Source organism: Antennarius striatus, chromosome 12, assembly GCF_040054535.1.
Source record: "Antennarius striatus isolate MH-2024 chromosome 12, ASM4005453v1, whole genome shotgun sequence".
Lineage (NCBI taxonomy): Eukaryota > Metazoa > Chordata > Actinopteri > Lophiiformes > Antennariidae > Antennarius > Antennarius striatus.
In genome coordinates this window covers 8247501-8271088 of record NC_090787.1, presented here as the reverse complement: position 1 = coordinate 8271088, position 23588 = coordinate 8247501, and the positions used below count along the sequence as shown (strand labels likewise).

The following is a 23588-nucleotide window of genomic DNA, read 5'->3' as shown; positions in this document are numbered from 1 at the left end:
GCTCTCATTTCTGTGACATTTTCAATTTTTTTGTCAAGTTGCCTTTACTGTGGCTCAATCTGAATGGCTAATATTCACAGACATTTTCTTATTTCTTCTCATTTGCACATCTTTGTCATCATTTCCTCACCCTTTTCTTTGTTGTATTTGAAAGATGATGTAGGTTTTCACTTTCATCACAACTGTTTTTATCATCACTCCTTCCATATGGACACCGTAGCTTCCTTCACTATCTTAAATCTTTTTAGATGTCTACAAAAAGATAATTTGGAATATTCAGGAAATATGCTAGTTCATGTTTGCAGAATTTTATGAGACAAATGCTACCACTCACATAATAGCTGTTTGCTCCTGTTTTCCACTTTCTACCAATGCAAAAGTTTGAACAGAAACAAAGTTTTATTATTGACTTAAATGGGAAACATAAAACTAAATAGAATATATGTCTGAATCGCATGGGAAAGCTAGGAAAGAGTAACTCTAAATATATTAATCATCATTTTGTGTTTTCTCTCTTTGGAAATGAGACCTGCTGGTAGAAATGGGATCTATCTTACAGTAAATTTAAATATATCCACTATACTGTAAGGGGTGATGTTTCAGTGTGTGTTTTCAAGTCACAGTGAAGCTTTAGGGCTGGGAGTGAAGGTTCAAAACCAGACATCCCAGCAGCTGGCAAATCAACAACTGCTGACTCTCTGTTATTGATGAACCACCGCGAGAATCCTCTGCAGAAATAGAGCACTTTTATCAGTTGGTACTGCTGGGCTCCTAAATCTCCCTGGGCCCTGCTGAGGAACAGAGACTGACAGCTATACAATAGCTGGTAACAGACAACATACCTGAAAGCCACAGACTATGAAAGATGCAAACAAGCACAAAAGAACACTAAAATAATCATGGGCAGATTTGCTTGTTTACTTACAACACCAAAGTGGGATAAAGCATCTTTATTCACAAACTGCTTTCTGCTGAAATGTCAGCAAGGCAATAGAATAACGCATTAAGAATTAAGCCTGGTGCACAGTTAAATGTCACAGCGCTGTTGAGCCTCACATACAATTAAAAGCACAGAAGGTCAATTTTCCCCAAAGCATGCAGCTTAGAGCATCTCCCATGAACACAGTTATTAGCACAAAACATCCAGTTTATGTGTTAGGGACTGGAAGAGGATGCATATTGGGTTTGGCGTGTGATTGCATGAATTTTGGTACGTTTATTTATTTTCTTAAAAATGACATGTAACATCAACAGGCAGACAGTGGCAGACAAATTGAAACAGAAAAAAACTTATTCTTGACTTTAAAGAGTTATTAAGTAAAATACTTTCTGGAAATTATATCTTAAAAAAACAATTTTCTGCTAAAACTAACACCTTTTGTTAACATTGACCCTGGGATAAATTTCCACAGGTTCTTCAACAGCAATAGTTTTGTTCGTTTTGTTCCGGGTGAAGTTCTAAAACAAAAAGAAGAGCAAAGGTGGAGTGTGTTATCCATGTGTTTTTTTCACTGGTATTCACATCAAATTCAGAAAATTAACGAGTTCCATAAAGGTTAATTTATTTTACTTGTTTTTCATCTGAAACATGTGAAACATGCATGTATGGGAAGGTTTAGTTAAGTTTCACTTTCTTAAAAATCAGGGAAATTGTGATACCATAATGAACAGATATACTTGTGGGAATATAAACTCTTGATGGTTATGTACAGATTAGGAGTTAGCAGACAATGCTTGGCCTTTCATCTAAATAGTATTTATTAAACCATACCCATCTGAGGTGTTTGCCTCACTCTAAAACCATCAAAAAAGGTAGCTACTAGGTATAATATGGGATAGATGTGAGTAAGAGAAAAAGAGAAAGAGAGAAAGAGAGAGAGAGAGAGAGAGAGAGAGAGAGAGAGAGAGAGAGAGAGAGAGAGAGAGAGAGAGAGAGAGAGAGAGAGAGAGATGGGGATAAATAAAAGAAAGAAGGTGATAGCAGAGAGGATAGGATTAATTCCTGCTGCAAAGCCTTTAAAAAATTGTGCGCACACACACACAAGCACAAACACACACTCACACACACTCTAATATGGACACACACAAAAAAATTAGAGGGACAGTAAAATTAATTTTAAGTGACATATATGTTATTCATCATTATGAAAAATGGAAGAAAAAATATTATGTTAGCATTGAGCTAGCCGCCATTCGTTACTGTTGAACTGTGTGGAATTAATATTCTAAGGAACGATAGGACCTTGTCTTTGTGTTTCTTGAAGTTCTGTTGACACAACCTTTCACCACGCAGGTAACCATGATATTTTTGGAGTTAATCATGTCATGGCATTGCATTGTTTCTTATGGCTGCCAAGCTATGTTGGGCACCAGTGACGTATGACGCCCATGTGACCACTGAATGCGGAAGCTGCTGTGGCACTGATTTTTAACTTTTCTGACCAAAGGGATGATGCTACATATAATTGATTTCTTTTTCAATTTTTCATAACAATAAATAACATACTGTATATGTCACTTGAAATTAACTTCACTGTCCCTTTAAGACTTACAACAAAAATAAGAAAAAATACAAAAATAAGACATCCATTTAAAATCAACATCCATGGACATGGACACACACACACACACACACACACACACACACACACACACACACACACACACACACACACACACACACACACACACACACACACACACAGGTTTATTCCTAATAGTTAAGCTTGTCCTTGAAAGTTCAAGGTGGGGCATTGATAAAGTGACAGAGGGAGGGGGTGTCAGCGGTGATGACATATTTAGACGGACAGAGAGAGAGATGAGGAGAAAGAGAGACAAATAATTGGCGGAAGATAATTTGGTTTCCTCTAAGCCCACCTTCCTGCCACCCAGATAGCATATCCCTGTACCTCTAACTCCCGCTCTCACTCCTTCTTCTGGCTAAACTTCCCGACTTAAAAAAGTTCTCTTTGAGGATTAGGAGGAACAAAGAAAGGTGAATTCCAAGAAAGACTGAGTGTGTGTGGAGGAGAGAGAGAGAGAGAGAGAGAGAGAGAGAGAGAGAGAGAGAGAGAGAGAGAGAGAGAGAGAGAGAGAGAGAGAGAGAGAGAGAGAGAGAGAGAGAGAGAGAGAGAGAGAGAGAGAGAGAGAGAGAGAGAGAGAGAGAGAGAGAGAGAGAGAGAGAGAGAGAGAGAGAGAGAGAGAGAGAGAGAGAGAGAGAGAGAGAGAGAGAGAGAGAGAGAGAGAGAGAGAGAGAGAGAGAGACAGAGAGAGAGACAGAGAGAGAGACAGAGAGAGAGACAGAGACACAGAGAGAATATGAGTGCGGCAATGGGTTAAAGGGAAGACAATTTACCTGCCAGAAAAATGAAGCTGATGGGTGGGAGGAGGGAGAAGGAAAAGATAGGGTCAGGGTCAATTTCTTCCCCTCTACCTTGTTTTACGATACGTAGAATCTCACGTGGCTTTTAATTTGTGGATTCTGGTATTACTATTATTATGATTTTTTTTCTATATACTGTAAATCTGCTGAAGGTATTAGCTTAATAGCATGTGTATCAGAGTAGCACAGACACCTTTCACAGTACTTCTGTGTGTGATGCCAGAGAGAATGTAAGAAACTGTATGTGGGAAACTCTGAATGAATATGAGTCAGTAAAAAACTCATTTTCTTGTGTGTGTGTGTGTGTGTGTGTGTGTGTGTGTGTGTGTGTGTGTGTGTGTGTGTGTGTGTGTGTGTGTGTGTGTGTGTGTGTGTGTGTGTGTGTGTGTGTGTGTGTGTGTGTGTGTGTGTGTGTGTGTGTGTGTGTGTGTGCTTGTGTACCAGTGGGAGCAGGTGGCTCCAATGCAGGTTAGATGGAAGAGTAATAGGTTGAAAGTGACACTTCCTCTTTCTGGCTCCCTTTCTCAGATGATTGGCTCCAGTTGGAGGGGGAGTCAGTAGGGGATTGGTAGCTGGGTGTCTTTCTCATTCTTTCCCACAATTCCTATAACTCTTATCTGTTCTAGCCACATGAAATTCTTGATCTCTTCCTCACATTGTCTCCCTGTGACACAGCATTCTAATCTCAACATGATTTTTATTACATTTTCTCCAGTTTTACATTGTTCTTTTCCTTCCCCTGTTCTGCTGTCGTTCAACTAACTCTGAAGTGCCGCTTTCAAAGACAAGCATAGTTTTAGGTCAAGTGTATCCAAGTAACTAGTGTACCCTTAAAATAAAAAATAAAAAATATTTTCAGTATAAGACAACTTAATACAAGTCTTACACTATCACACCCATCAAGAAGGAAATGAACAAAACAAAACAACCTGGAAAAAAGGAGAAAGAACAGTGGGAAAACTGAGACAATATTTGGTTTCACGCTGGTTGACGTGCAGTGAAAAGAGGCAGAAATCCTCCTGCTACACTAAGTTTTTGTGTGGTATAGATATGCACATACGTAAAATAACACAAAGCCCACCATGACCGATTCTTTCTGATGGTTTTCCATGATAAAAGAAATGCATACACACTTACAAAGCTTTCAGTCTTTTGTGCCTGACATTGCCCAACCCTTGAGTGGGAAAGCTTTTCTCTAGTTGTGAAAATTTTGAAACACTGAACATTCTTGTTCAATGCACCTTTTACCTATTTCACAATGCATCGGAAATGCGTGATAAGGTGTGATGACGGACACGGTAGCAAACAACTGCATGTTGTCAGCACAAAATTTCCTAAATCCAGACAGAGAGATGAAAAACACTATTGAGTAGTTTTCAATTTGTCTGAAAGCTCTGACTTGGCTGAAGGGTCAGATATTACCTTCCGTGCAAGAACGGTGCCATCTATCAAATGCCCTCCAAGAAATGGAGATGGAAGTTTTCCTGCAGACACAAGCACTCTAGTGTAGATTGGTCAGGACATGGATTTTGGTGGGGCAGATGAGGAGTGGGTGCGGGTGGAGGACAGCATTGGAGCAAGATGGGTGGGAAAGAAAGTGAAATGTAAGGAGAGAGCAAGACAGGGATTAGAATCTTCCTGAAAGGCAGTCACTTAATTTCCTGGCAAACCTGGCTATGATTATCTCCTGGGTGGGAATGGAACGTTTGATGTCCTGGGACCAGACTAATCTTGGTGACTAACCTCCACCTCTAATTTCCTCTGGATTAGCTCACTCTGCTACTTAATAAAAAGGTGGAGATGAATTCATATTAACCTAGAGAGGAGACGAGTAAAGAGAACAATTGTTTCTGTCTTTGTCTAAAGTGTGGGTTGCAACAGATGTTTATGGATAAAACATCTGCAAGCTTCTTATGGATTTCAGTTACATCTGATGCAGAAAATATCAGAATGAGAGAAAGTAGAATACATGGAAACAGGTAAGGGATTTCATAAATCCAAAAAAGAAGGGGCAAAGAAAGGAAGGAGGGTTAACAGTCATTGCTTGATTTAAAACACAGAATGAGAGAACCTAGCAAGCACATAATGGTCTTCATCAAACAACCACTCACGCACACATTCATACTTGCAGACAATTTGGATCCAACCAATCCACCTGAAGTGCATGTTTTTGGAGGGGTGAGGAAACAGAAGAACCCACAGAAAACTCAGGAAGACAGCGGAGAACGTACAAACTCCGCACAGCACAGGACTCAAACCCAGAACCATCTTGCTCTGAGGCAACAGCGCTACCCGCTGCGCCATCATGTGGCCAGTAACAAAATTTTCAATTAACTAAATACTGTTCAGCGGTCTTTTAATTATATTTTTTCTCACTGGGATTTTCTCAACGGTAAGCGTTGCCAGGCTACCAGCCAATTTGACCAATGACATGTCACTTGACCCTTCTCTCAGCCAATGCCCTGTCTTTAACAACCGGCTGGGCCCCAGCTGGCCAATTAGCTCATCTCTTAATGTGGAGTTCGGCCAATGGAAAGCCCTGGGAGACTTCTGTTCATCTGAACTCACAGATGGAAGGACAGAGCGGGAGAGGGGAACAGGAAGTGTGTGTATGTGTGCATGTGTGAGTTAGTGAGAGAGAGTGCGAAAAAGAGTGAGTGAGAGAGAGAGAGAGTGAGAGAGAACGAGAGAAAGACAGAGAGAGAGAGTGAGAGAGACAGAGACACAGAGAGAATATGAGTGCGGCAGTGGGTTAAAGGGGAGACACTTTACCTGCCAGAAAAGTGAAGCTGATGGGTGGGAGGAGAGAGACAGAAAAGATAGGGTCAGGGTAGATTTCTTTTCCTCTACCTTTTTTTACGATATGTAGAATCTAGAATGTCAGGTGGCTTTTAATTTGTGGATTCTGGTATTACTATTGTTAGGATTTTTTTTCTATATATATCTGCTGAAGGTATTAGCTGCACACATGTGCATAAGAGTAGCACAGATACCTTTCAGACTTGGCCTGAATTCCTTAACACTTACTAGTGAGAGATCTTAACTGAAAAGGTTGGCTAAGTTTGAGTCACCAGTTTGAAGCAAATCTCTCCATTTAGAATTGCCCAGTGGCAAAATTTAGATAATATATATAAAAAAAGGCTGCACACTGCAAGATTTAAAGATTAAGAATACATTTAAAAAAAATTTCTTAAGAGACAAATATTCCTGCAAAGTCTTGTTAATCTTAAAATGATCACCTGTAAGTTCAGCTCATCTAGATTGAAATGAGTGCCAGTACTATGTGGCTGCTCACATGAATGTGTTACATGCAGAGTAGTTATGGTTCATTTCCATTTGAAATGACTTATTTTATAAATTTTTAATGGAAATTTAACAAATACACAAAATTAGCAAACAGTAAGATTTCCAGTATTAAAAAGAAAAAAAGTTTTACTGGGATCGAAAAATAGCAGAGAATGCAGAGCTGAACTTGAAAAGCTCTCTTTCCCCGACTAGTTGCACTGAGGCATTGTGAATATTTTCACAATGTATTTCAGCTCCACGTCTGTTTTTTATCACAGAAAGATAAAGTGATAGAGTCCTTTCAGTCAGCAGTTTGGACAGCTGTATTGAAATGCCACAGTTACATAAGCTCTTCCTCCCAATATCACAACATGTGACTTGAATTTCCTCTATTTCTGTTTAGGACTCACCCCAACACACACACATACACTACTCCTCTCTCCTTGTTTTAAAGATATTTTTTGTCCCTACTCACTTCTCCCGAGAGCTATTTTATTTTGCTTAATTTGGCATGAAAGCTTATGTGTGCTGACAAGGAAATACAAGAGAAAGATGATGTGTAAAACAAACATTTACAACAATGAATAAGATGTTTTCTTCTATATGTTACATTATGGGACCACACTGGTAGAAATTAAAAATAATATCCCACTTCTTTTCCCATCCTTAAATCCGTAGTCCTGTCTAATGGTGGTGCAGGCATAAGCATTAATTAATGATCAGCAACAAAACAGTGAGTGGAAATCAGACCAGCATGCACTGAGATTTATGAAAAAGAACCATGCAAACACATGGCTTCATAAAGGTGACTAAATGAATGTTTATGCATGCTTCCTTTCTGTTATGGTCATGACTAACTACTGTTAGTTACTCTAACTCATGCTCATTGCAATTTAGATGAGAGTTTATACTATGGTTATGTCTCAACAGCACGGTGGAAGATTTGTCCTACATATAAAGGACCCCATAGTACTTCAGCTTTAAAGGTTAAAATAGCATGTGTGCATCCTGCTCTTCCTCTCCCAGATGACTGTCAGGTGACATCAGTCTTTTTTTTTTTACATCCACACTTTCTCTAACCTGCTCTCACTGAGGAATTGACTCTTGTGACTCTTTTCCCCGACACTGAGCATGCCTTATCTTCCAGGTGACTGGCCATATTTCAATGTCTTGATATTTATTATCTTGGAAACTCAAAGACTGCATGCTGCTTCAAGAATAGCTGACAATCTCTGAACACACAAACACACACAAGCTCAATATCCTTGCTTGCTCGCAGGTACACATGCTCGAAGCTTGCAGTGTATGTCCTCAACAACACAGCTGAGCCAACAAGCAAGGGAAAAAAGAGGCACACACACAAGTAAACATACCCCTCACATATGTGTTGTGATTGCCTATCTGTCCTGTCCACAGAGCAATGGCCACTGTTGATAACACTCAAAACTCATCACTCTACACAAATACCTGGTGTGTATTGGTGTGTATATTTGCCTGTTGGCATCTTAATCACAGGTTGAATAGAAGTCATGAGTTAAATAGAGTTCTAGATTCAATAACACAAAACAACGTCACTCCACACAAGGTGAGACAGAAAGGGACACAGAAACACAAACAATCAAACACACAACCATGACCGCAAACACAAACCGGTTTATCAAGAATGTGACCTCTACATAGTACACTGTATTATTCCACTTTTTCCTGCAGACAACAAGAGAGGCTTTCACACTAGGTTAATGGAAGACTTCTTCTGCACACAGTACTGATATGGTTCCTGAATATACCCCAGAACCAGATGAAAACTCATGCAGGAAGTGCATCCCCATGGACCACAACAACCATGTGCATGTATTTTGAAATATCCGTCCTGTTCATGCCCTTGTAAATATACATATAAATAATTTGTGGCCAATTAAAACAAATTAATAAGAGGTCATTAATCATTGGAGGTAATTTATTGGTCTCATTTGCGGAGGAAAGTCAAGTTTACGGTTTAAAATTTCATCAGTTTTATTATCCTCCATTTATGCTTGTCTGTCTTCCTATTATAGTTTGTTTTTACTGCTATTACCATCACCAAGAGTTTTTATTTTCTGTTATCTAACTAAATTATTTACAGTTTACTTCCTTTACTTCCTTTTATGCATCTTTACCCCTATTTTACTATTATTATCTAGTTGGCATTCATTTTTTGTCCCTGTTTTTAAGCTCATTTTATGCCTATTTTATGTGAAGTGAAAGGCATGAACTTTCTGTGTCATAAGGTTATGTGAGCTGCACAACCTGAAAATTACAACATATGAAAAGTGCCACAGAATTAAAGTTTATTTATATCATTATCAAGACTAATTCTAACACTTATGCCCCATGACCTAAACAGAACAGAGAGGAAAATTATCCAATGACATGAAAACCACACAAACATTATTTATATAATAAACACTGATTCCTACCATTATTGTGGAAAATTAGTCAAATAAAAATACTATCTGCCTTTGGCAACATTTCTGTCCAGACAACACAATGACTCTCTTTAGAGTGTCCTTCCATGTGTTGAGCTGACCTTGTCATATGATGAGCGCAGCGGGTTCAGAACTATGGCACCAGAAATGGTGAATTTATTATTCACCACAACCTCTGAGTCACACACCAGCTCTACATTCTACATGACACAAGGAAGTATGTGTGCTTGGAGATATCCAAGCAATCAATGCCACTTTGCACTTGCTGTTGCGCTGATGATGGATAAAATCTGACCCAAAAACACTATGATGATCAAATGTAATACTGATTGAGAGGAATGGTGTAGGAAGCACAGGCATTTGGAAGAGGCTCCTGATTATTAAATGAAAATGAACCAAAGATGACTTATAGTATGGAAGCTGAAGTGAAGTGAAAGAAATTCATGTTTATCCCAGTAGCCTGCAATAAACTCCCACAAGGTTAATGGCATTTTTTTAACAGACAGGTAAATAATGGGACAACAGTGTGTTCAGCTCTCCATGACCCTGGGACACACAAACAAATTACTGATGTAATTAAGTAGGAATACATGAAGAGTTGTGGATGTTGACCTAGCTTTATGAGGGCAGACGGAAAGGAATCATACAGGCTAAAAGCAGATAGTACGTCATGACACGTTTGACTCATTCTGCCCTACTGGCAAAAACAAGACACAAATCATACGGGGCAGAGGGAGTCCATGAGCATCTGTGTGTGGGAGTGTGTTTATAAGAATATATGTGTATTCAGACATGTTTCCTTACAACTGAACTATTATGCGTTCAGTAGTGTGTGTTCTGGCAGTTCTGGCATGTGTCTTACCTACATTTTTGTGTGTTTTCAAGTGTGTGTGTGTGTGTGTGTGTGTGTGTGTGTGTGTGTGTGTGTGTGTGTGTGTGTGTGTGTGTGTGTGTGTGTGTGTGTGTGTGTGTGTGTGTGTGTGTGTGTGTGTGTGCGTGCGTGCGTGCGGGTGGGTGGGTGTGTGTCTAACAGACTTTCAGGAGTCATCAGACCAGTCAGGCACCAGTTCCAGACAGCGAGGTCAGAGTAATTCACTAATCATATTAACATTCCTCTATAATGACCCAATGCATAACTCCCTTTTCTACCCTTTCAGTCTTTTCTTGGCCCTTCCATCCATTCTCATTCACCCTTACATTTTTTTTTCCTGGTTTTATCTTTCTCTTTGCTTCATTCTCCCTGCCTCTTTTTAACTGGTCTGTCCATATCTGACCTTCTCATTTGTTTTTCTGCTTCCCACCTCTTCTCTTTTTTCCCTTCACTGATTCTATGCAGTTCTCTTCAAACGTCCTTTCATTTCCTTAAATCAAAAGCTCATCACATTTTTCTTCTTCCTGTCTTTTTATAAATAAATATGTACTCTCTCCTGACTGATTAACCATTCGGTTACCAAAGTCATAGGCGAGGCTTAGCATTATGGAGAAAGGTATTGAACACGTATTAAGGATTAATCATGGGTATATCACTCAAGGGGTTCATTATTGCATGATGTCATTTACTCAATAAATAAAGTCATGTTACTGTTTGATGGTTAAATTTGTCGATACTTTACGGTGATATGGCCATATTTGAAAATCTGTGCAGAATTATTTTCATGTTTGCACCAATACAACTCCCTGGAGTGACTAATTTACGCTATAAATTTTTCTATTTAGAAGTTCAATGTTTTGCATATTTTTCCGTTGACATTTAAATTTGGAGAATAAATCAAGAGCAGCTCCTGTCTAATCCTTTGAAACTGTGAAATTGAAGATATTTCATCTGGACATCTTTTAGATATTTTGAATATAGGAATTGAAAATTAAATAACAGTGATTTACCACTGAGAGAAACAGAAACTACCAAGAGAAGATAACATATTGCTTACTGGCACGCCTAGAAGCAAAATAATAAACTCTTGAGCCATAACTACTGAAAAAAATTTGTTATTTATCTTATTAGCTGTTCAAGGGAAACAAAGTGAAACCAGCTTTGATGCAAAAACATTTAATATTCTGTTAATTCTTCTTTAATCACATAACTTGATTCAACCCATTATTTCTGACATGTTATTTACTATGATAAGAATAAATGGGTTCATGTCAAATGAGTATTCTGAATTTTATAAAAACAGGATGTAATATATAATGTTGTAAAGAAATGTCTTCTAATTATCAAAACTTATTTTGTTGTAAAATTTTGCGTATAGTTTAATATGACATATTTTATTTTGATGAAAGCTGTTACCTTCTCCAGGTCTTTCTTCTGAAATTTCTCATTTAATTCTGAGTACATGAATAAATTGTTTTTAAAAAATACATCTCCATCAGTCTGGTGAGTCTTACTATTGCTACTATGTGGAGAAAAAGTGTTGCAGAAGTATGCAGCATGTATCTAACAGACTTTTGGGTTTGCACGCACGCTCATATAACAGGTGATAATAAAAAGATCTCTTTCAACACCTGGTTTCTTCTACTGTTTTGTCTGGGTCTTGATTTTTCTGCGGTGGCTGTAGCATCATTTAATTTGACAGTTATTACATTAGACACATTAGCTCACACCCACACAAATGCTCTTACTCGGGTAGTAGGTGTGAATGATCTAATCTCTGATGATGAGTCAGTCGTTAATTGATCCAGTAACCACCGAACCCTACTTAAGATTACCTCATGACTTATTGTGTGTGTGTGTGTGTGTGTGTGTGTGTGTGTGTGTGTGTGTGTGTGTGTGTGTGTGTGTGTGTGTGTGTGTGTGTGTGTGTGTGTGTGTGTGTGTGTGTGTGTGTGTGTGTGTGTGTGTGTGTGTGTGTGTGTGTGTGTGATCTATCAGGATGAAAAAAGAGACAAAAAGGGAATGTAGAAGCCGAGGAACAATAAATGTCAAAGCAGGAGAGCATCTCCATTACTGGGTGAGACAGTGAGAGGATGTATATCACATCTGTAGTGTGTGTCTGAGTATGTCTACACAGGTCCCAACAGACACGACTCTTGTGTCAGAGTCCACTGAGTCGGCACTGATCCTGTCTTGTCTGACTCGGGGATTACAACCTCGTGACCCGCTGCGAAGCGTGCACACATTCATCAACATACACATACAGACACACAGAGAGAGCAATGGGATAGGGATGAAAAGGAAGCTACAGACAGTAGTAAAGACAATATTAAAGGATTTAGAAGAATGTTTAGCCCTAGTCACAGAAAATGATTTCATCCCTAGAATCGTAATGCAATGCAAAATATCACAAGAGCTGCATAAAAAGGAAATAAAAGCTTTAAAAAGATGCTCATTAGAAAGGTGTAGAATTAGAATACATTCCCATTTATGCCTCTTCCCTGTTATTTTCTCTATCCTGGTCCCTCCTCTTCTCCAGCTTCAGTTATTCTGAGCCATTTGTTTGTGTGAGCCCAGTTTCCTTTCTGTTCCATTAGATTCAGCGCTTTTTCACCGTCCCAGTGTTCTACTTGTCCTTATAAGGCCAGAATGAGGACTAACATTGGGCAAAATCCCATGATCAGACAGGAAACACCATTGTCTGACCGTAAAGTATAACATTCGTCTGCAGATGCGTGACTGTGCATACACACATGTTTGAGAGTGTAGGATCATGTGTTTGCATCGTGTCTTATTTCAGTTATTCTGACTTTTGCTTATAGTCTTAACACACCTTTATTAAAATTCACTTCTTTCTCCACTGAAGCCAACATGGAAGTGTATCTCTTACCATGATGTTTCTGGAATACTGATGATTTGTCAGATAATACATTTACATGGGTAGTCCCTGGAGACTCCAACCACTAAAGATTATCCAATTTATGGAATGGGTGAAATCTGTATCATGATTCAGTTCTGAGCCAAGTCTGTCAGCAAAGTAAATAAAGTCTCTTTTCTGCAAAAATGCTTAGTGCTAAGAAAGTCCTTACAGCTGAAACGTCTCTCTCACACATTGGAAATGCAGTTAAATACAAGTTAATTACACTGAGTCATTGAGAGGGAGATGACGATCCAAGCAATGGGTTTAAGCAGCGCTAATGTGTTTTTCTATGAGAACACCTGTGGCACTGTATGTGACATTGTTTATGTGTGTGTTTTTAGAGCACTTCATATCTAGCTGCTGTTTAGAAAAGAATACTTCCATTTATGTTATTTTTCATACTTGGGCTTTGTTTTCTGGTTGCATGTACTTGTTTTTTGTGAGTTTGCGTGCTTGCTGATGGCGCAAAATGGCATAAAACCTGTTTGAATTGCATTCCATTCAAATCAGATTAGAAATTAAATCTTTGTGTGTGTGTGTGTGTGTGTGTGTGTGTGTGTGTGTGTGTGTGTGTGTGTGTGTGTGTGTGTGTGTGTGTGTGTGTGTGTGTGTGTGTGTGTGTGTGATGCCTGTCTTAAATGATTGGGTGACGTGGTCAAGTATGGATTTAGGGTCACACAGAGCTGGCATTAATAACAGACACGGGGGAATATGTCTTTGCTTGTGCAGTAAACTTGCCGAAGAACAAAATATATATTTGTAAAAATGTACTTTTTCACAGCTGCAGCTACCTGATAAATTTACAGGTGGGTGACAATCATACAACCTGCTTCTATCATCTCCTGGATGAGTGACTTGACCTCATTTTTACAGAACGATACAGCATTTGAAAAAGGATATATTTATCATTGCTATGGAACGGAAACATCGTATGTCCTCATGTCATTAAAAGAAACACATGCTCCTTTTAGAGAGTGAGGAGCACAAGGTTTAGAGGGACAAAATACGGATAGAACATGAACCAATATGAATGTGATGAAAAACTAATTTAGAATGAAGAGAAAAAAAGAGAGAAGAGTCTTTATTTGCGGCACAAACAGTTCTCTTAACCCTGTCTGTTATAACAAAGAGTTTTCCTGAAGTACAAGGTTTGTCCCTTCCAGCTAATGGAGAGTTGGGGTTCCATCCCCTGCCCGTCCACTTTTAATAGACCCAAGGTAGCACAACTACTTGTGTTTTATAATGGATGAAAATGCATGAACATTTTCAAGGCTGCAGAGGAAAGGGTACTGTGTGTGTGAGTGTGTGAGAAAGAAGAGAGTATGTGTGGTTAACAGAATTTGTCTTCACAACATTATTAGCAAATGACAAGCAAAAATGCTGCTAAGTATAACAACATAGTACAAAAACAAATATATAATTTTAGGTTTTTACCAGCAGTGTGAAACACTTAATCAGATTTTTTGTTGGAATCATTATCAGTAAGATACAGTAACATTCATGCACACTACTATTTTCTAATATTCTTTTCAGGCATATTAAAGGGGTGCTATTATGACAAACACATTTTTCATGGGGTGGTGATAGAGGGTGGTCAGAGCCACGTTCCCTACCACAGAGTGTTTTGGGGCGAGAATGATTTTATCAATATTCAATCAAAGATATTGAGGACCATGGATCACTTTGGGGCAAGACATTTCAAATTCACTATAGCTGGACCTCTGGCAGCTGAATCCCATGAATCAAAAAAAGCTTAATATGGGACCTTTAAACAAACATTTCAGAAACTTTAAAGCTTTGTAATAAACACAAGATGTCTACAACTAACAGATAACAGTGGATACTTGGGGATGCCCTTGTCGATGTCTTTCTACTAATGATCTGCAGGACATATTTCTTTGTTTCTGACTGTAGTTTGCCTACAGTTTGACATTTAGAAAGTAAATCATTCTAAACTAGCTCCTGGACATTTTTGCCAGTGGGGTTACCTTACATTTATGTATCTAAAATTAGTATTTCAGGATCACTACCCTGCTGCATTTCCCTACAACTGGAGTACCAAAAGGTGAGGCAATATTCTACACACTTGATCCAATATGAAAGGTAAATGTTAAATTTAATGTGACAAAAGCTTGCGACAGGGAAAATGTCATCCAATATTCACCATTTTTAACTCTGTTCGTTCAACTCTTGACTGGTTCTTTAGATTCCAAATTTAGGTAGTTGTTACTGTTAGCTAGTCACTTTCTTTTTAATATTTGTCAGTATTATGTAGCTAGAGCAAGTGAGCTCATTCAAACTAAGAACAGGTAATTGTTAAGCCTGAAAAAAGATACTGAGAGAGAATAATTTTGTTGAATCTACAATACAGCTCCATGCTAGGGAGGGGAGCTCCAGATTCGAATGATAAGCCTATGTAGTAATGGAAAACTGTGTTCATTGTTAGTCATGGCGCTCAGTGGGTGAATCCCATGACTAATGTACCTACACAGATACATACCTAAGGAAGTGAATTGTGAAAAGTCTGCCTGTTTTTATCAGGTCAGAAATCTAACGTTTTAGTGTCTCTGACTTATACAATTATGACTGATGCATTGTTTTTCATAAATGGTGTTGGGTTCATTAAAAATTAAGTTGTGGGAATGACTTTATGAATGGGGCACTGCACTCCATTGTTGAATCTAAAAAAAATACCCGGAGGTGAGCTGACAGTGGGAGGTGTCAGCTCACCTCCGGAGCACTGCCGAGGCACCCTTGAGCAAGGTGCCGTCCCCTTTACAAATTGGTCATTTGAGGCGCACCAAGAAGGAGTTGCCCGCCACTCCACCTCCCTACCATGCCTACAGGCCCCCTTGTGTGTGGTTGTGTGTATTACAGGGGCCTGTACACACTAATATGCATGTGTGTGATTGATTGACTAACAAGAACTGGAATGTGCGTTATTAATTTCCCTTCAGGGATTATAACAGTGCATTAAATTAAATTAAATTAAATTAAAATGTGGCTGGGTTGAATGACGTGGAGTTTAAAATGGTTGAGAAAATAAGGATAAAAACAAGAACAGTTGTATGGATTGCATGTGAGGATTTTCCCAAATTCAGACAATGGTTTCTCTAACTCTAACCGTGACAAAGTTAGAAATAAATTTGGACCCAGTACAGATGACTGCAACATTGAACCAAAAGACAAAGAAAAATTCCAGAAATATGCACACACACACATTACAATATAAAAGACACAAAAAAGACTGAGGCAGACATTCGAACAGATAAATGCTCTCTAATTGGGATAGAACATAGAACCAGACGTATTGACGGTAAAGGGACTTCAGTCAAGATCAATAGGATATTGGGAGTTATATACAGTATGTGTCTATTTAATAAGAATTTATCTTCACTGCCAGGAATAACCGAACTTACCTGTTTTGATATTATTCTCTAGATTTATTTAAGTAAAACCTGTGGAGTAAAATGTTGCTTGTTGGTAGAATAAAAGTTTGCTATTGAAACTACAGTTAAAATTTTTGCCCTTGAGTGGAACATTATTTCGATCAACTTTAATCAATAATCAGTTACAAAGACATTCTTTAATGTTTTAATTCAACAATCATATCAGTGTTACAAAGCTTGTAACTATGCTTGAATGTTTAAGCAGCATTTCATTTTCGTAGGATTAAGTTTACTCTTCTATATTTCAGTGTGAACAGGGCAGTTCATTTAGACAATATGGCGTCTTTATATTTCTTTACATGTCTTCAAACTAAACTCTGATATAAGCCTGACTTGACTAAAGGCAGGTTCTAAACTTTGTAAAAAGATCTTGGGTGAACAAACAGAAGCATGAAGTAATATCAAATTCTAAAATAAAAACCTCCCAACTGATTTCAAAGCTTCGCTACATAAAGGGAACATTATTTTTAACTGAAAAACAGACTGAAAGGAACAGCTGGCTGGACACACACACTGGACACACACACACTGGACACACACACTGGACACACACACACTGGACACACACGCACACGCACACACACACACAAACACACACACAAACAGCTTGCAGGCTCTACCTGTTTATGCATGGGTACTTTAGGATATGAAAATTAGATCAGTGCAAATTCTTTGTAGCGAAGGTTAATAAAAGTGACTGTATTCTTCTGCGCAAGAATGTGTTCAGCCTTGGATTCTGATGAACCGTCCAAGCTCACCCTGTCTTCCTGCACAGTGCATGTTGAATGGACTGATAGAAAAAAACCCAAAAAAAACTAACAGTGAGCAATTCAATTAATACACTGACCTTTTAACCAGGAGTATGTCTACAATATGCAAATAAACATGAGTGCAGCACAGATGAGACATGTAACATGAATAAATTAAGATTATATATACTACATGATAGTAATCTACTCTATTTGGTGCAGTGTGCTGCTAATTATTTAGGTAATAGGTTGAGGATTTGGCACTATTGTTAAATACAGCAGAGCTGAGCTTGTTGATCCACTGGAATTTGCAGTAAAAAGCAGTTACAAATATTTGCCTGTATCCAGTAGCACTTACAATATGCATTAACTCAAAAATATTTTTTGGAAATTTTTCCTGCCCATTGTCAATACATTCCTATTGTACTTGTCTGTGTGTGTAATTTACATGAGAACTAAATTACTTCAAAATAATGTAAGTCATCATCATGCCTGAAGTTATTAAGTAATGAAGTTGCAAGAGAAGAACGGATCAATTATGCACAGTCGTGAATTGTAGTCAAAGAAAATCTTGCTGCCAATAGTTGCCACGGTAACACCCACAGCTACAATTAAGAGGCAAATTGGGGGGGGGGTGCTGCCTTTGAGGAAGCCATGAAAGGTGTTTGTATGTCAAAATCATGTGTTGACTGCTTAGACCATGTCAATACATACAAAGTAAATGTTGTTCATTAATTATATCTGAAGTTAGGTTTTGAAATGATGGTGACATTTGACCACCCGTAGTCAATAATTCTGTGCCCAACTTGATGAAATGAAGTGGAATCAGAATTTTCCAGGCATTCTCAGAAATGATGATGCTATTTCAAGTTGCGGTTAATTCACAGGTAGCTGACAAGGAAATAAATAAATAAATAAATAGATAAATAAATAAATAAATAAGGTGTCTTCTCAGGTAAAAAAAACAAACAAAAACATACGTTTGGTATGTCCTGCTCTGTTCATTGAAGGTTCAGAGCTGATTTAGTCATTTGAAGTTATCTTTGAATTATATTTAGTTGAAGACATTTTGATTTAATTTTTATAAAACTGCAATTTTAAAAGAACATCAGTGAATTTATTGAATACTGTAAACATTGTCTCTTCCAGATTAACTTTAAGAGTTGTCAAGAAGCGATAAGGAGCTGATAACAGAGCGCTGCAGCAACAACATAAACAAACTCTAATGTTTTCTGTCTTCTTACCTGGAAAATTCTGCAATAACTCAAGACTGGAGGGGACCTCCCTTTGATATACACAGAAGCACAATTGACCTTATTGTAATCATATTAAGTGATACAGAGGATTTATGCCAATGTCTAGGACAATTTGCGTCAATTCTATAATTCATATATTTATACTTTCCTGATATTTTAACCTCTAGATATAAAAAAGGTCACAAAACAAAAAACTTTCAAGATAATGAAACAACACCGTCAGCAGACATGACACTGCCAAAGCGTGCTTTATTTTCAAAGCTTCAATGCCTTTCACAAGCATAATTTCACTGGTAATTAAATTGCTACCTGCACACAAACACAAGTATTTAATCCTGAAGTACAGGCAAAACTAGATGAATGCTTGAGTTATGATTCATTTCCATTATACAATAAAAGATGGGTCACACCGCCCACCATAACAATTGGTTTCCATACCCTCTGTGTAGGGCTGTGTGTGAATGTGTATGCATGTGACGACAGCAACGGCGCCCTGTTGATTTAGTTCCTCTCTCCTTAGGGAGAAAGTCTGTTGTTGTCCAAAATACACACCCACCCATAAGCCCACAAAGCACTCACTTGGAAACAAACTTGTGTTGCTTTTGTTGCTTGATAATTGTTTTTAGGTGAACATAATTTTGCTCGCAGAGACAGCTAACCCATGAACATGAATCAATTAGATGGTAATGGAGCCTTAGGGGAATAGAAGCACTCAGTATACTGTGGCAACATTGGGATTTTTATTTCTTGCTCCCTCATCTACATTTAAGTTTCTATTCCTTTTACTTTTCATAGTCAGTCAGAAAATCCTGCACAAAAAATAAAAACATCTGAAGGAGAAACAAACAAACCAATAAAAATTGAATTAGTTTGCCGATGGCTCACCTCCATAACTATTACTTCTCTCTTTCCCTCCCACAGAAAGCCAGTCAGCTAAATAATCACTTGTGCTTTAGTTAATAAATGCATCATCCTTAATGAGAGAGGCTTGTTAGGCACTGTGGCAACTGCTACTGCTCTGCTTTTCTTTTGATTCTATTCTTCCCCTTTTCCTTTTTTAAACTTTCAAACTTCAAACTTAATTTACAACTCAGAATCATGCTAATTACACTCAGATTTATAAACACCAACAATGTTTTCTCATTCGGAAGCAGCGCAATGCACGGCTATCGATCGCAGGGGAAAGCAGATTGCCCCTGGCTGGTCACAAACCAAATGACTTTAGGATCTGAATTAAAGTGGGCAAAGTTTGACTTCGGATAAACAAACAGTGAGGATACAATAAAAAAAAAAAAAAACAACCCCTTTCCTTTTAGTGTTTGTTACATAAACACACTAGGATACTTATATAAATTAAAACTAGGTAACTGAGTGGGATTGCACAGTATATCAATTAGCATATATCTACCAGGTAATTTCTAGATACAATTTAAAAAAAATAAAACTAATTGTCGAGACAACCATGTGTGCTAACAAGTGAAAAAGGAAAAGGAACATTTTTGAGAAATTATACAATTGCTAACATGGGAAACACACACTTCATGGGTGGAAGGTCAGGTAGAGTCAGATTCCTTCAAGCAGCACTGACTCCTACCTCAAAAACTACTTCTTGCTGTCCAAGCAGACGCTGTACCTCTGAGAACTCATGGCGGTTTGTATCTCCTGTTAGCGATGTATTAATGTAAAACATACATAAATTCCAATGTCTAAACAACACATAAAGATGCCTACAAGGCCCGCGCCCTCCCCCACCTTGGGGCGTCAGACCACACCACTGTTATGCTAACGCCCACACACAGACCACTCGTAAGAGTCGTTAAACCTGTGAAAAGGCAGATACGGGTGTGGCCTGATGGGTCGTCAGAGGCACTCCAGGACTGCTTTTCAACCACAGACTTGAGCGTATTCAAAGACGCAGCCACCCACAACAACACCACAGACCTCCAAGAGTACACGGAGACCGTCACTGCATACATGAGGAAATGCATGGATGATGTCACGGTCACCAGAAGATCTCCGTTCGAGCCAACCAGAAGCCTTGGCCGACAGGTGAAGTCCACAGGCTCCTGAAGGCGCGGAACGCGGCTTTCAGATCTGGGGACGAGATAGGCCTAAGGACAGCTAGGGCCAACCTGTCACGAGGCATCCGACTGGCCAAGACAAAGTACTCCAGGAGGATCGCCACCCACTTCAGCGACAGCAGAGATACCAGGAACCTGTGGCGGGGGATTCAGTCCATTACGGACTACAAGCCCCTTCCGCAGTCCTGCGGCAGCTCCACCACTCTGCTGAATCAGCTGAATGACTTCTTTGCGCGCTTTGAGGCAGACAACGGCATTCCGGCACAGAAGGTTCCACCCCCTCCTGGCGACCAGGTGTTGACGCTTTCTCCGGACAGCGTGAGGCAAGTCCTCAGAAGGACCAACGCACGGAAAGCCCCAGGTCCTGACAACATTCCTGGTCGTGTCCTGAGAGACTGTGCTGATGAGCTCACAGATGTCTTCACATCTTCAACATCTCCCTGAGCCTGGCTGTTGTTCCCCCCTGCCTCAAAGCCACCACCATCATCCCAGTCCCAAAGAAGTCGCCCCCATCCGGCTTCACCGACTACCGCCCGGTTGCACTCACTCCCATCCTCATGAAGTGCTTCGAGCGGCTAGTCATGCAGCACATCAAGTCTGCCCTCCCTTCAACCCTGGACCCCTTTCAGTTTGCTTACCGGTCCAACCACTCGACTGATGATGCCATCTCCATTGCACTATACTTAACCCTCACCCACCTGGAGACCAAAGACTCGTACGTCAGAATGCTGTTCATCGACTTCATCTCAGCATTCAACACAATCATCCCCCAGCAGCGCATCTATAAACTGGACCAGCTTGGACTCAACACCTCCATATACAAGTGGCTGCTGGACTTCCTGACAGGGAGACCACAGGCAGTTCGAGTTGGTAACAACACCTCCAGCACCATCACGCTGAACACTGGAGCCCCCCAAGGATGTGTTCTGAGCCCCCTCCTCTTCACTCTGTTGACCCACGACTGCACACCAACTTTCAGCTCCAACCTCTTCGTCAAGTTTGCAGACGACACGACTGTGGTGGGTCTCATCAACAACAACGATGAGACAGCCTACAGGAATGAGGTGGGCCTCCTGGCTATGTGGTGCAAGGACAACAATCTTCATCTGAATGTGGAAAAGATGAAGGAGATTGTTGTGGACTTCAGGAGAGCACGCACCCAGCATGCTCCACTAACTATCAACGGTGCTGCAGTGGAAAGGGTCAGCAGCACCAAGTTCCTGGGTGTGCACATCTCCGAGGACCTGTCCTGGGATCACAACACCGCATCGCTGGCCAAAAAAGCCCAACAACGCCTCTACTTCCTCCGCAAACTGAGGAGAGCAAGAGCCCCACCCCCCATCATGCTGACTTTCTACAGAGGCACCATCGAGAGCATCTTAACCAGCTGCATCACAGGGTGGTACGGCGCCTGCACCGTTGCCTGCCGCAAGACCCTCCAGCGCAAGACCCTGCAGCGCATCGTGAGAGCAGCTGAAAAGATCACTGGTGTCTCTCTCCCTTCCCTTACAGACATTTATAACACCCACCTCACCCGCAAAGCCATCAGCATTGCAGGTGATCCCACCCACCCCTCTCACAGCCTTTTCAGCCTGCTGCCATCAGGTAGGAGACTGCAGAGTCTGCGGGCCAGAACCAGCAGGATCAAGGACAGTTTTTTTCACCAGGCGGTCAGGAGGCTCAACTCCCTCCCTACTCTGCCCCCTGCCATAGCCTTGACCTCTACCCTCATACTGCCCTGCCCTCCCCCCAGCACCTGACTACCTATCTCTCCCTCCCCCGTCAACTCAGGGACTGCGCACATGTCACTTCCCCTATGATATTAGAGTGTATAGAGATGTTTAACATCCCTTATGTTTCGTCTTATAATTCATGCTGTACTGTCTGATGTACTGTCTGTGTTGTACTGCTTGTTGCACTGCCTGTGTTGTCCTGCCTGTGTTGTACTGCCTGTGTTGTCCAGCCTGTGTTGTACTGCCTGTGTTGTACTGCCTGTGTTGTTCTGCCTGTTGTACTGTCTGTGTTGTACTGCCTGTTGTACTGTCTACCGTGGGTCAGAGAGGACTGCAATTTCATCTGTGCTGTATGACATGCATATATGGTACATTTGACAATAAAGCTGACTTTGACTTTGAATTCCAGTTCTTCTGAACCGTTATTTCCATAAAAATGCTGTGATGCATTTTTCCTTCCTCAATCAATAATAACACTGCACCGTGTCTACGTCCGGCAGCATGTTTGTATAAAGAAGTGAATTTTCAGGGTCTGACTAAAGATTGATGTGGTAAAACTCCTGAGGTGCTACAAGAAACCTGTCCCTTCAGCATAGCAGATTAATTCTGGCTCCATCTCACACTTTATTTTGCTATGTGTAATCTCTCTTCACCAAAAAGTCACAGAATCTTTAATGCTACTGTGACAAAGTAGTTTTTGAAGTGACACTCAAAGAGAGCATGTGATTGATTGCGGGTTGATTTAAAAGAGATCTTCGATGAAGTTCACATGTGTGTCTCAACTCCTTACCCTGTGTGTGTCATTTTCATGTCCTCTGCATCGTGGCTCCTGGTCTTCATAAGGTGGCACCATTCCTTCCCTCCTTGCCAGCTGGTATTCTCTTCTTAACTGCTGGATCCTGTCCACACTGCCACACAGACGCACGAGAAACCACAAAAGCAAGAGGACACACAACTGGTTAGAGAAATAATCATTCCAATCATCACAAGAGCAGTGATAGTGACTAAACACACATAAAACACATCTCAGAACTTTGGCTGACATCACCCCGAGCCAGCTGTCTTGATGATGAGTCAGTTGGTAGAGGGACTGTTTATTTAATCAGTAACTTTCACTGACAGGAACCTGCAGATGTTTATTTCTACAGAGATTAAGTCTAGGCAGGCCCACAAGTGTTTGCATGAACAAATATTAATGTACACGTATGGTTAAGATGATAAATGCATTTAAAGTCGAAGGTATAAACTGCGGGTCTGAGAAACCACGGAGCAATTTTTCAAGCTGCCTTTCTACCATGCAGTACCAGCTGTACTCGTCTCGACTCCACACAACTCTTGGTATCTGATTGGAAGTGGTGTGAGTTGCTGTCGGCCCAAGCCTCTTCCATGAGTTCAAA

General features: G+C 40.0%; 1 protein-coding gene across 5 annotated transcripts in view; it reads right to left on the bottom strand.

Moving 5' to 3' along the window:
- Nucleotides 1-23588, bottom strand: part of pard3bb (par-3 family cell polarity regulator beta b) — a 187273-nt gene that overhangs the window by 26789 nt on the left and 136896 nt on the right. For all 5 annotated transcript variants that reach the window (XM_068328667.1, XM_068328663.1, XM_068328665.1 and 2 more), the window contains one exon: nucleotides 22982-23099. In XM_068328667.1, the coding sequence (XP_068184768.1) occupies nucleotides 22982-23099 (118 nt within the window). The remainder of the gene's footprint in view (nucleotides 1-22981; nucleotides 23100-23588) is intronic.